Source organism: Lipotes vexillifer, unplaced genomic scaffold (assembly GCF_000442215.2).
Source record: "Lipotes vexillifer unplaced genomic scaffold, Lipotes_vexillifer_v1.1 scaffold921, whole genome shotgun sequence".
Classification (NCBI taxonomy): Eukaryota; Metazoa; Chordata; class Mammalia; order Artiodactyla; family Lipotidae; genus Lipotes; species Lipotes vexillifer.
This window is the reverse complement of record NW_006787800.1, coordinates 1,176,834-1,190,248: the sequence shown is the minus strand read 5'-3', so window position 1 is coordinate 1,190,248 and position 13,415 is coordinate 1,176,834. Positions and strand designations below refer to the sequence as shown.

The window sequence follows — 13,415 nt, the reverse complement described above, 5'->3', positions numbered from 1 at the left end:
CCTCAGCAGTGAAAGCGCGGAGTCTTAATCACCGGACCGCCAGGGAATTCCCTAGAGTCGGGCAAATTACTTAACCCTTCTGAACCTTAGGTTACGCATGTGTGATGTGGGGAGAACGTTTCCAGTGTTCCAGAGTAATGAGAATAACCTCAGATGTGTCTGTAAGGTGCCTGGCACACAGGACAACACAGCTGCTCCATGAGCTGTGTCACGGTCCACATCTCTCCTGTCCCATCCCCTGCCTGCCTTGATTCTAACTCTTCCGCTGCACCTTATATAGCATTTCAGCTATGTTATGTGTTACCTGTCATGGTTTGAACTAGTCATCCATGGCTGTGCAACAAACTACTCCAAACTTAGCAGCCTAAAGCAATAAACATCTATTATCTCCAGGTTACTGTGGGTCAGGGATCTGGGCACAGCTTCCTGGGTTGGTTCTGGCTCAGCCTCCTGCTGAGATTTCAGTCAAGATGTCAGCTGACCTGCAGTCAACTCAAGGCTCAACTGGGGGAGAATCTGCATCCGAGCTCACTCACGTGGCTGCTGACGTGTTTCAAGAGATCTGCTTCCAAGCTTCTTCAAGTGGGTGTCTCTGCAGGGCTGTCTCACGCCATGGCACTGGCTTCCGCCAGAGCAAGCCACCTAAGACAGAAGGGGACAGGACACCTAAGATGGAAGCCATGGTCTTTTTATAATTGAATCTCAGAGGTGACATCCCATGACTTTTGCTGCCTTTTTATTCCTTAGAAGCAAGTCAATAAATGCAGCCAACACTCAAGAGGAGGGAATAATACAAGAACCTCTATTGTATACAGAGATGTGGAGATCATTGGGACAGTATGAGAGTCTGCCTACAATGTGGTTTAGTCTTACAGAGCTAGCCTGGGGATTGTGATGTGTCCAGTTGTACTTCATCACTTTCATAGGAAAGTTAGTCCTGTCTTTCTGTAAGAGACTCACACCCTTTGGGAACAAAAACACTGCTAAGCAGCGAAACCGGCTGTATCAGAAGAGCTTCAACATACCCCACGAAATAATAACAATCATGACTTCTTTTGCATAGTATTACAATACAACAGTGTTACAACTTATCACACCATGGCTACTTTCAATTCCCACTCTAAGCCTAATTATACATTTCCTCTGATCTGGTTTGTTTCTTAAGAACCATTTCCCCTTTGGCTATCTCCCTGGTACATTTTCCACGTCCTCCTCTTTGGTCTACACACACACACACACACACACACACACACACACACACACACTCCAGTTTCCTTCCTCAGGGAGCCCTAAAGATCAGGAAGGTAGTCATGGTGACATGTAAATACCACTCCCAGCCCACAGTGAGAAGGCAACTTGTTTATTATTCCCAACTAAGCCACAGTGTGCTCCAGCCGCCTCCCCAGGGTGAAGTGTTCTGCCTCTGGACGATCTCTCGGCTCTTCTTCCCTCTTTCTCCTGCTGGCTGCCCCTTAGCCACGGCACTGCCTAGCTGCATTAGCCTCCCAAGAGGGAACCATGTAGATCAAATTTGACAGTTGCATCCTTTCAGGTTTCAAAGACAGATTATGTAAATACTAAACTATGTATGATGTAACTAGACAAACATATCATAAATACTAAATTAGTATTATAAATATTAACATTTTATTGTACAAGTAGAAAAACCTATCTTTTATATAAATACGACTTGCTTGGAGATTAAGAAGGTCAATCCAACAATCTGACACTTTGTGTTCTTCTATTTCTAGTAATTACTGAGAGTCTATTTTATTAGGGACAATATTTAATTATTGGGCTGTCTGTGACAGCCAATCACTCTATTAAACTTAACAATTTCTGGTTTTGAAGTATTCTTTCTCAGTAAAGTAGAGAGAAATGAGGAGCCAGATGAACAAAGAAAAGAATGTAAGGGACTATGAACAGGTGAATATTCTGAGGCAAAGAGATTTGATGATGACAGTTACATTGGGAAGAGGAAAAGTGATAATGGAAAAATGGAGATGCACTGGCTGTGAACCCTGAAAGAGAAATGTTTACAAAAATGAAAACGTGAAGGATCATTTCCTTATGATGGATTTTGTGCCATTTACTCTTGCTAAAAGGTATACTGAGCAGAACATTGTGCAGAAGAGGAATTGTAGTCCTTTTAAAAGGAGTTGTCAGAGACCTTATATATAATACTTTGTCATCCCACCTGCTCTGGTTAGAGGTGAGAAACAGGCACAGGAGAGATGAATCTTCTGATGTCCAGTGTTATTTTGTCGAAAAGCCAGGACTGAGACTCACTGAATTCCTAATTCAGTGGTTTTTATTAATAATTTTACTTTATGGTCTAGAAGAGAATTAGTTTAAGTTTTTCTTATAAATGTGAAGTTTGTTATTTTCTATATCACTTAAGACATTTAAAAATATGAAACAAGCCTACTGTATAGCACAGGGAACTATATTCAATATCTTGTGGTAAACCATAATGGAAAAGAATATGAAAAAGAATGTCTGTATATGTATAGCTGAATCACTTTGCTGTACAGCAGAAATTAACACAACATTGTAAGTCAACTATACTTCAATAAAATAAATTAAAAAAAATATGAAACAAGCCTATCAAGTGAACTTTCCTTATACATGTATGTAGATTTTAGCAAGTTGTGCTTTTAATGTGAATTTTCCTCAATTCTTCTTACACAGCAGGTCTAAGAGAGATTCAAACTGTCTGGTGAACGTTCATGTTCTGATTGGCTCTGGACTTTCACAGAGTAATGTCTTCACTGTTAAGCACAGGTCTTGAATAATAATCATATTCAAGACTAATACAGTTATACTTAGCTTTGTGCATTAGATGTCTACCTACAAAATTGTATGAAACAATTTTTTTTGGTAAGTAAAATTCAATTTCAATGCATTAAAACAATGATCCATTTAAATCCTGCAATAAATCTTTTTTGGCAAAGCAACAAAATTGAGAGAAAGCATCTCCCCATTGAAATTTGCTATAAGATTAGGTATGTTCATGCTTGATTTTCTTATAGCAGATATACTTGTAGTGTTGTCTTCCTACAAATTGATTCAACTTATCCAAACGATAGATTTATAATAATATTACTTACTGATATTTTCACACTAACATTTTAATTTTTTACCTCTTTTAAGGTGCCAGTAGAATTAATAAAAAGAAATGCATTTGTTTACAAATTACTCAACATATTAAGAAAATAAAATTTTTTACAGCAAGATAATGCTCTTTAGAAAGATTTCTTCCTTGTGTTTTGTGGGGGGAAATGGGAAGAAAAAGATTTGTTAATTGATCCACTAATGGAAAATACTAAGAATAAATTAGAATTGAGGAGGCCTCTAGATGGTTTCTGAAGTAAAGAAATATGATTGGATAAAATATAAATACTGTATTTTAAAATAAATAAATAAATAAGACATATTTCTTTATTGTTTGATTAGTAATATAATTGGAAGATGAAAAATAAGCTACCTCGTATTCTGTTGTTTTTTTTTTTTTTGCGGTATGTGGGCCCCTCACTGCTGTGGCCTCTCCCGTTGCCGAGCACAGGATCCGAACGTGCAGGCTCAGCGGCCATGGCTCACGGGCCCAGCCACCCCGCGGCATTTGGAATCTTCCTGGACCAGGGCACGAACCCGTGTTCCCTCCATCGGCAGGCAGACTCTCAACCACTGTGCCACCAGGGAAGCCCCGCTATGTGGCATTCTTAAACAGTTAAAAAGTTTTTTTTGTTTTTTTTTTTTTTTGGTAAATGTCAGCCTGGAAGTTCACAGCTATCTTTCTTTTCTTTAAGAAAGCTTCATTAGAGTCCCAGTCTAAGACAGCAACATAGGAGTCTCCTAAACTCACCTCCTTTACTGGATACACTAAATCTATGGTTACACACAGAGCAATTTCCTCTAAAAGAAATCCAGAAACTAGTTGAGTGACGTCTGTACATTGGGCAAATGAGAAAATACCCATATTGAAATGGGCCTTGGCACACCCTCAATTACTGGGAGCCACTAAGAACAAAGAAGGCAGTGTGGACAATCACAAAGGTTTCAGAGACAACAAATAGCTCAGGTCAGGCTGAGCAATAAGGTTAATCTCTCATACAAGACCACTCTGTCCAGACTGGGAGAGATGGTTGTTTTACCCAATGTGCAGAATTCAGCACAGAGAGTCAAAGAAAATGAAGAAAAAAGAGTATGTTCCAAGCAAAGATATCATAAAACTCCAGGAACAGACCTTAATGAAATGTAAGTGATTTACCTGATAAAGAATTCAAAATAATGGTCAGAAATATGCTTACTGAAGTCAAGAAAGCAATGCAGGAACAAAGTGAAAATTTCAACAAAGAGAGAATATAGCAAAGTACCAAAAAGAAAAAATAGAGCTGAAGAAAACAATAATCGAACTGAAACATTCAATAGAGGAGTTCAATAGCAGACTCGATAAAGAAGGAGAAAAAAATTAGAGAATCAAAGAAAGGGCAGAGAAACTCATCCAATCAGAAGAGCAAAAAGAAAAAAAAGAATGAAGACAGCTTGAGGGACTTATGGGAAAACATCAAGTGGACCAATATTCATATTATAGGGGTCCAGGAAGAGAAGACAGAGAGAGAAATGGTCAGAAAACTTATTTGAAGAAACAACAGCTGAAAACTTCCCTAACCTGGGGAAGGAAATAGACATTTCACATTAACAAACTAAGGTATAAAAATCATATGATTATCTCAATAGATGCAGAAAAAGAATGTGACAAAATTCAACATTCATTTATAATAAAAGCTCTCAAAGAACTGGGTATATAGGGCACATAGCTCAACGTAATAAAGTCGATATAAACCCACAGTTAACATAGTATTCAATGGTGAAAAGCTGATTTTCCCTAAGATCCAGAACAAGACCAGATGCCCACTGTTGTCACTTTTATTCAATAGAGTATTAGAAGATCTAGCCAGAGCAAGTAGGCAAGAAAAAAAAAATAAACGGCATCTACATCAGAAAGAAAGATGTAAAACTATCTCTAGGGCTTCCCTGGTGGCACAGTGGTTGAGAGTCCACCTGCCGATGCAGGGGACACGTGTTCGTGCCCCAGTCTGGGAATATTCCACATGCCGCAGAGTGGCTGGGCCCGTGAGCCATTGCTGCTAAGCCTGCACGTCCGGAGCCTGTGCTCCGCAACGGGAGAGGCCACAGCAGTGAGAGGCCCGCATACCGCAAAACAAACAAACAAAAAAAACTATCTCTCTTTGCAGGTGACATGATATTATATAGATAGAAAACTCTAAAAACTCCACCAAAAACTGTTAGAACTAATAAGAAATTTGGTACATTTTCAGGATACAAAATCAATAGACTAAAATCAGTTGTGTCTGTATTGATTGATAATGAACTATCAGAAAGAGAAATAAGAAAGCAATCCCATTTAAATTGCATCAGAAAGAATGAAATACCTAGGAACAAAGTAGTGAAAAATCTGTACACTGAAAAAACATTGATTAAAGAAACTGAATGAAACACAAATAAATGGAAAGATATTTCATGTTTATGGATTCGAAAAATTATATTGTTAAAATGTCTATACTACTCGAAGCAATCTACAGAGTCAACGCAATCAATATCAAAATTCCAATGGAATTTTTCACAGAAATAGAGCAAACAATCTTAAAACGTGCATGCAACTGCAAAAAACCCTGAAAAGTCAAAGCAATCTTGAGAAAGAAGAATGAGGCTGAAGGCACCAAGTGTCCTAATTTCAAACTATATCACAAAGCTATAGTTATCAAAACAGTATGGTATTGGTATAAAAACAGACACATAGATCAAAAGAACAGAATACAGAGCCCAGAAATAAATCCATGGATATTTGGTCAATTGATTTACTACAATGAAGCCTAGAATATAAAATGGGGAAACAATAGACTCTTCAGTAAATGGTACTGGGAAAACTGGAGAGCCACATGGAAAAGAATGAAACTGGACCCCTTTCTTATACCATACACGAAAATCAAACAGAGAAAGATAAATACTACATAGTATTACTTACATGTGGAATCTGAAAAAAAGAGTCAAACTCATAGAAACAGAGAGTAGAAAGGTGGTTGCCAGGGGGCAGAGGGAAAAGAGTGAATTTGGTAAAGGGAAACAAACTTTCAGTTATAAGATGAATAATGTCTTATGAGCTAATGTAAAACATGGTGTCTATAGTTGATGACATTGTATTGTATAATTAAAATTTGCTAAGAAATTAGAACATAAATGAAAAAACTTTTAAAAAAAAAAAAAAAAAAAAAAAGAAAAGAAAAGAAAAGAAAGAAAGAGCTAAGCGTGTAAGGTAATGGATGTGTTAATTAACTATATGAAGGAATCCTTTCACAATGTATACAAATCACCATGATATACGCTTTAAATATCTTACAATTTTGTATGTCCATTATACCTTAATAAAACTAAAATTAAAAATAATCCTTATCAGTAACCTCACAACATTTTATTCTGACAGGCCTTAAAAGGTGTTATTTCTCCAATCAAGTTTACATCAATGTTATGGATGGTGCAAAATTCACTGGAGAAACATGACCTTTTCTAGGTTTATTCTAGTGAACTGATCAACACACTTTTATTAGCAGTGGTATTTGAATTGTCTGAATGACCCTGGTTGTTAGAAGGAACACAGTTCTGCTCATTGATATCTTTTTCTCTTATTTTTTATGCCGTAGGTCTTGGCCTTCAGTGAAGACTTAGTGTCCATAATACTTTAATTTATATTGTTGGCACCATAACTATAAAATAAGAGTGATATGAGAAAAGGATAATCTTTATGCTCTTCTTAAATCCTTTGTGGATCAAGGTGGAAAACAAATGAAGCAATAAATGAAGGCTCTGTGTCTATCCAAATGACTAAAAAATACATTTTGATCAAGTGAGATGGTGTATGTTATGGCTCTTTAAACTAAAAAGCATTATAAAAATGGAAATCATCGCTCCAACCCGAGGAAGCGTGCTCATGAGCCTCCTTTAGGCTTTGCCCCATGTGTTTCTGTTTACTGGAGAAGGAAGGTGTGAAACAGAGGCAGAGAAAAAGATGGATTCAGTGGTGGGTGCTGTAGTTTGTACTGGGCTCCTCTGGTATAGTCTCTTTCATGTTGAAAATTTTACAGTCTAACTTCTCCCAATCCAATAATTTACATATTGTTTACCCAAATGGAGTACTCACAGGATAGGCTTTCTTTTGGCTGGTAACTGAGAAAAGAGTACTGAGAGTGACTAATGTCTAATGTATAGTTTTCTGGGGCACGAAAAGCTCTTTTGACTACATTAATCCACAGTTTTCTTGACAGCTTTTTGAGGGTGGTATTTTTCATCTCTTTTGCAGAAATAAAGAAAATGAATACTGGAGTTAATATGAATCACCCAAGATTTCATCCCTAGTTAGCAGCAGATGCAAAAATTCTATGCAAAATTATGAGTTTTTTCCACCAGCCTACATGACAGACAGTGTTTGCTCATCTCCATCAAGGCAAAATGTTGTTCAATATTTGTCTCATCATGAGCACATTTATCAGATTGAGAAAAACAGAAGAGCAGATAAACACAAACTGCTCCTCTGTAACTTCTCTGAATGGAGGAGCAGTTTAAGTCTTCGTAATGTGAAATTTTAGACTGTTTACATACTATTACAACCTGTAAAGCTGAATAAATAAATGATCCTGATTAATAAAAAGCAGGGAATAGTGGTTTATCTTTAGTAATGACTGAGTGGGAAGGTTATTAGACCAACCTTCCCACAGATAACAATTATAATGTTGGACAAAATATTAAGAAAAAACTATCTGAAGATCCTGGAGAGTGACCAGAAGCAAGTGGAAACTGAAGGAAACTGGAAAGAGGAAATAACACTAGGTGAGGTTCTGTTTTCATGGTTTTAACAAGCATAGCCACTATTCTCTACTGCACAGAACAGGTAATATTTCTTGTATAAATGAAAACAACTAACGTTTAGAGCAGTCTGACAGTGCTGGGGTGACCACAGCAGTCGGGAAGTGAGAGGGGGAAACCTCAGAAAGGTTTGAGTGATAGTGGATGCTCCAAATTCTGCATAAACTCTGCCTATATCTCTGGCTGACCTTTTATTATGCATGTGTAGTTCAGTTTTCAAGCATCTCAGTTAAGCATAAAATAACTCAACACAAAATTTCAGCTGCCATCCAGCAGAGAAGATAAAATGCTATAGACTGAATATGTGTCCCTCTAAGTTTATATTTTGAAATGTAATCCCCAATGTGATGGTATCTGGAGGCAGAGACTTTGGATGGTGATTAGATCATGAGGGTGGCACCCTCATGAACAGGATTAGTGCCCTTATAGTAGAGACCCCTGTTCCCTTGTACTGTGTGAGGACACAGTGAAAAGACTGTGAAACAGGATGCAGGTCCTCACCTGACATCATATCTACTGGTGCCTTGATCTTGGACTTCCCAGCCTCCAGAACTCAGTAAATTGATCAGTGACTGGAACATAGTGGCCACTCAATAAATAAATAACACAACATGACTTGGCCCTGGATGTAATTTACAACTGCCTGCTGGGTACATTTACCTGTATACTATTTGTTAACTTTTAAAATTAATTTTATTGATGTATACATTTTAGACATTAAAAGGTTCCCATTTTAAGACACAGTTTGATGAGTTTAATAAATGTACACACCCACGTAACAACCACAATCAAGATGTAGAATATTTCCATCATCCCAAAAAGTTCCCTCATGCCTTTTGCCATCAATCTTTCTATCCACATCTCTTCCTCAATCCCTGGCTGCAGGTACACAGTGATCTACGTTGTACCACTTAACTAGTTTGCATTTTCTAAAATTTATATGCATATAAAAGGAATTATACAGTATATACTCTTTTGTGTCTGGCTTTTTTTGCTAAGCATGCTGTTTTTGAAATTCATCCACATTGTTACAAGTATTAGTAACATTAGAAGGGTAGTAGAAAAGGAACAAACTTCTTTTTTTTTTTTTTTTTTTTTTTGCTGTATGCAGGCCTCTCACTGTTGTGGCCTCTCCCGTTGCGGAGCACAGGCTCCGGACGCGCAGGCTCAGGGGCCATGGCTCACGGGCCCAGCTGCTCTGCGGCATGTGGGATCTTCCCGGACCGGGGCACGAACCCGTGTCCCCTGCCTTGGCAGGCGGATTGTCAACCACTGCGCCACCCGGGAAGCCCACAAACTTCTTTTTATTGTTGTTATTCCATTGTTTCAGTGTAGTATTCATTTATCTGTTGATGACTATTTGGATGGTTTCCAGTTTTTGGCTATCTGTAACAAAATTGCTATCAACATTTGTAAACAAGCTTTTGTGTGGAAATACCCAGGTGTAGAATGGCTGGATCATTAAGGTAGGTATATGCTTATAAAAAAACTTAAAAATTATTTTCCAAAAGTGGTTTTATCATTTTACACCCCCACCAGCAAAGCCTGAGTTCCAGTTGCTCCATATCAGTAACATTTGAGACTGTCAATCTTTTTGTTTTTAGTCATTCTAGTGGATGGGGGTGGTGTCTCCCTTTAAAATTCACATGCTCAAACCTCTGAATCCCCATTTTACCCCATCTTACCAGCTATCACTTTGGAATTTCACTTTAAAAGAAATTAATGACAACCATCATAGTCAAAAAATTAATAATAGTACAACAACAACACCATTAATGGAGAACTTTTTCATTTTTTTTGTCGGTATGTGGACCTCTCCCTGCTGTGGCCTCTCCCATTGCGGAGCACAGGATCCGGATGGGCAGGCTCGGCCGCCATGACTCACGGGCGCAGCCGCTCTGTGGCATGTGAGATCTACCCGGGCCGGGGTACGAACCTGTATCTCCGGAATCGGCAGGTGGACTCTCAGCCACTGCGCCACCAGGGAAGTCCCCCATTAGAGGAGAATATATCATTCTTAACCTTAGAGTATAAGCTTCATGAGGGCAAGACCCATCTGCAGCACCATGTGTGGAGCATGGTAAGTACATTTACTAGTTATCTGTTGCTGTGTAACAAATTACACCAAATCTTAGCAGCTTAAAATAACAAACATTTGTTCCACACAGTTTCTGAGAGTTAGGAATCCAGGAGCAGCTTAGTTGAGTGGTCCTGGTTCCTGGTCTATCACGAGGTTGCACTTAGGGGATTGGCTGGTTCTACAGTCATTTGAAGGCGTGACTGAGACTGGAGGGTTGGCTTCCAAGATTACTCACTCACATAGCTATGGGCAAGACTGTCGTGTGAGTCTCTCTATTGGGTTGCTCAACACGGCAGCTGGTTTCTCCAAAGTGAGTGACCCCCAAAACAAAGATAGACGTTGATTACACAGACAAACCAGTATATAGTGAATATTTATTGATTGAACAGATGTGTGCCTGACACTACGTTAAGCGTTTTACTAACACCATCTCATTTAATCCTGATAACAACCCGTGGACCATTGTCCTCATTTGTGCTGATAAAACTGAGGCTTATAAAAGTGAAGCAACCTGTTCAACAAAGCTATTAGGTGGCAGAGCCAGAGTTGAAAGTCAGACCTCTCTAGCCCCAATGGATGTGAAAAATGGTTCACACTGAAAATGAATTGCATTATTCCAAAAAAATTAGATTTCTATGGTCGTTTACATTTTGTTTGAGTCCAAATCATATACATATGGGGAAAGAAACTAGAAATTATATCAATAGGGAAACCCTCAAACTCTTCAGGAGGATAAAGAATTGCTTCCCTAATTCTCCACTTGGCAAAGTGTTTTCATTTTTTCTATCTTACCAGACTAATGTTTCAGATTCTTGGCAGATCTTTGGAAATGAGGAAAGTCAAGAATTCTGCCACTGGCTTTCCAAAGAGCCAAGACAAACTGGTCATTCAGTGTACATATGGAACTATGGTAGTTGCAGGGGTCTACAGAGCAAGTGAGACAGTACCTGATGTCCAAAATGTCAGCCTTTTGGGGATTAAGGTAATACAAAAATAATCTAACACAGGGACGTATAAGTGCCATGGAGAGGCACACAGGGAACGCTTCTTGAGGTTTGAATTTTTAAAAAGATCATCCACATTTTAAAGACACATTTGGTGTTTATTATAATAATCTAGTGTGATAATCTCTGGAAGTCAATAGAAGGTTAAGATGGGGGGCCAGGCCTTCTTTATTTTTATTATTATTTTTAAGCAGTTGGAAAACTTACAAGGCCAGTGACTTGCTTACCATTCTAGACCCAGGCTCTCAGGCAGGAACCACAGTCTCCCACTAAAGGTGGCACAAAGTGGGTTTCTGGAATGCAAGAATGAAGGAAGAGTGACTAAGGTTCAAAGTCCGGGTAACCTCCCTTGAGAATGTAGGAATCAAGCCAGGACAAACAAAAGACAAGGTGGAGTGGGTAGGGCAGTGGAGTTTAGGAATTGATTTGAATTAGAGTTAGGGTGATAATGCCAGGGTAGAAACAGACAAGGCAATGGTACTTGGACCCATCCTCACTGACTGGGAAGTGAAAAGCTGTTCTAGTAGAGTTGAAATGATGAAATGTTCCCCTCCCCACTCACCCCAGGAAAACTGTCTGGTGCACAGTTGGAACTGAGACCACATATGCCTTGCAAAAACTAGTTTTGGACCCAGATTTGCTTTGGCCATGGAGCGCACTCAGCTTTCAGTCTTCTGCAGAAATGCGGATTCTGTGGCTCCAGATTTTAGCAGTTTGGGGGCAGTAGTGAGGGTGGAAAAGCCTGGGTGGTGTCTACTCAGAGGTCACAGGCCCAGTTCACTTGAAGCAGAAGGTGTGAGGACTAGGGGGGTGGCCAGGTGGGGAGTCAGAGTAGACCCCCAAAAAACAATCCATAAATGTGATTGGTTTTCACCTGGTCAGCAACCCTTTGCGAAGGAGCCAGTTTGGTTATTTGGAGATTGGTAGAGGGTCAGTTCAGGTTTCTGGTCCTAGTCCCTTGATACGAATCAGGGGCAAGGGAATGGTCATTATCACCCAGTAGTGAGCCTCCTGGGTCCTCCCCAGCTACTCCTTGGGCTGAAATCTACTGTTTGCAAGAGACTGGGTGTTGGTGCAGAAACGCAGGAGCCGGATGGAGGATGCTCAGCCGGCAGCCCCCACGCGACCTGCCCCACCTCTCTCGCTCCTCCCTCCTCACCTGTCCAGGCTAGTCGCCAGGGACCAACATCTGGCCAGGCTGGAACGGGCTCAGAAACTAATCTTTGCCAGCTCGTTTTTGTATGTGGGCTTCTGATGGGGTGCATCCACATCTGTGAGAATCTCGTAGACTCTCTGACGCCTATGTTGGTGGTTTGCGGAGAGGGATCTCCTATTACTGCGTACAGAGACGATGATTACTGAGAATGCTACACAGCCTGCAGGCGGTGCCCGAGGACCAGGGGCAGGGCAGGGGCCGGGGTGCCGTGCAGGGCCGGGGGCGGCCCGCTCACTTCGGGGGGTGTTGGAGCAGTGCGCACGCAAATGTCCAAGAAAGCCGCAGCCAGGGCGGCGGAGACACCTAAAAACCACACGGAACCTTGGGGCTCCGGCCGCCCGCGGTGCGCAAGGTACGCTTCGGGACGGTCCCGCCTGACCCCGGAAGGGAAAGTGGTTTTGGGGAAGGGGAGCGAGGAGAGCGAGTTAAGTAAAAGTAAAAAACAAAGTTATTCTGCTCCCCCCGGGCTGCCTCGCCCCTGCCTCTTCTTTGCCCCGGGCTCCTTCAGAGGTGCTCCCTCCGATGCCTCGACACTCCCTGGGTCCCAGCCTGAGTAGGGGGACCGCTAGCGTCTGACCGCTGCTACCCCGACCCTCCGGATACAGGTCGCCGCGAAAACCCGGAGCGGAGCATCTCTCGGGCGGGAGTCGCCCTGGGCGCGAGCCCACTGGCGCGCATGCTCAGTCGCGCGGCGGCGGCGGCGAGTAGGAAGCTCAGAGCGGCGGTGGCGGCTGCGGTGCGGCCGGAGGGTGGGAGGGGCGCAGCGGCGGGCGGGCGGGGGCGCGGGGCCGGGTGGGGGGCGCCTCTCGCCCGAGGTTTCTGGGCGCTTTTGGGAGCGTGGAGCCCGGCGCGAGGTGCGAGCGAGCACGGGGGCCAACGAGCGTGGGGTGGGCGGCGGGCGGAGCGCAGCCGCCGGGCGGGCGGAGCGGGCGGGGAGCCTAGGTCTCCGCGGCTCGGGACCCGGCGGCGGGCGGCGATGTTCCACTGCATCCCCCTGTGGCGGTGCAACCGTCATGTGGAGACCATTGACAAGCGCCACTGCTCGCTGGTCTACGTCCCCGAGGAGATCTACCGCTACGCCCGCAGCCTGGAGGAGCTGCTGCTGGACGCCAACCAGCTCCGCGAGCTGCCGGAGGTGAGTGTCCAGCCTCACCTGCGCGCCGCCCTGGGGGAG

General features: G+C 42.0%; 1 protein-coding gene across 1 annotated transcript in view; it reads left to right on the top strand.

Moving 5' to 3' along the window:
• The first annotated feature begins 12,954 nt into the window (after positions 1 to 12,954).
• LRRC1 (leucine rich repeat containing 1) overlaps positions 12,955 to 13,415 on the top strand; it is a 126,167-nt gene continuing 125,706 nt past the window's right edge. Inside the window, exon 1 of the mRNA XM_007460799.1 lies at positions 12,955 to 13,376. Coding sequence (XP_007460861.1) covers positions 13,218 to 13,376 — 159 coding nt within the window. The 5' untranslated portion in view covers positions 12,955 to 13,217. The remainder of the gene's footprint in view (positions 13,377 to 13,415) is intronic.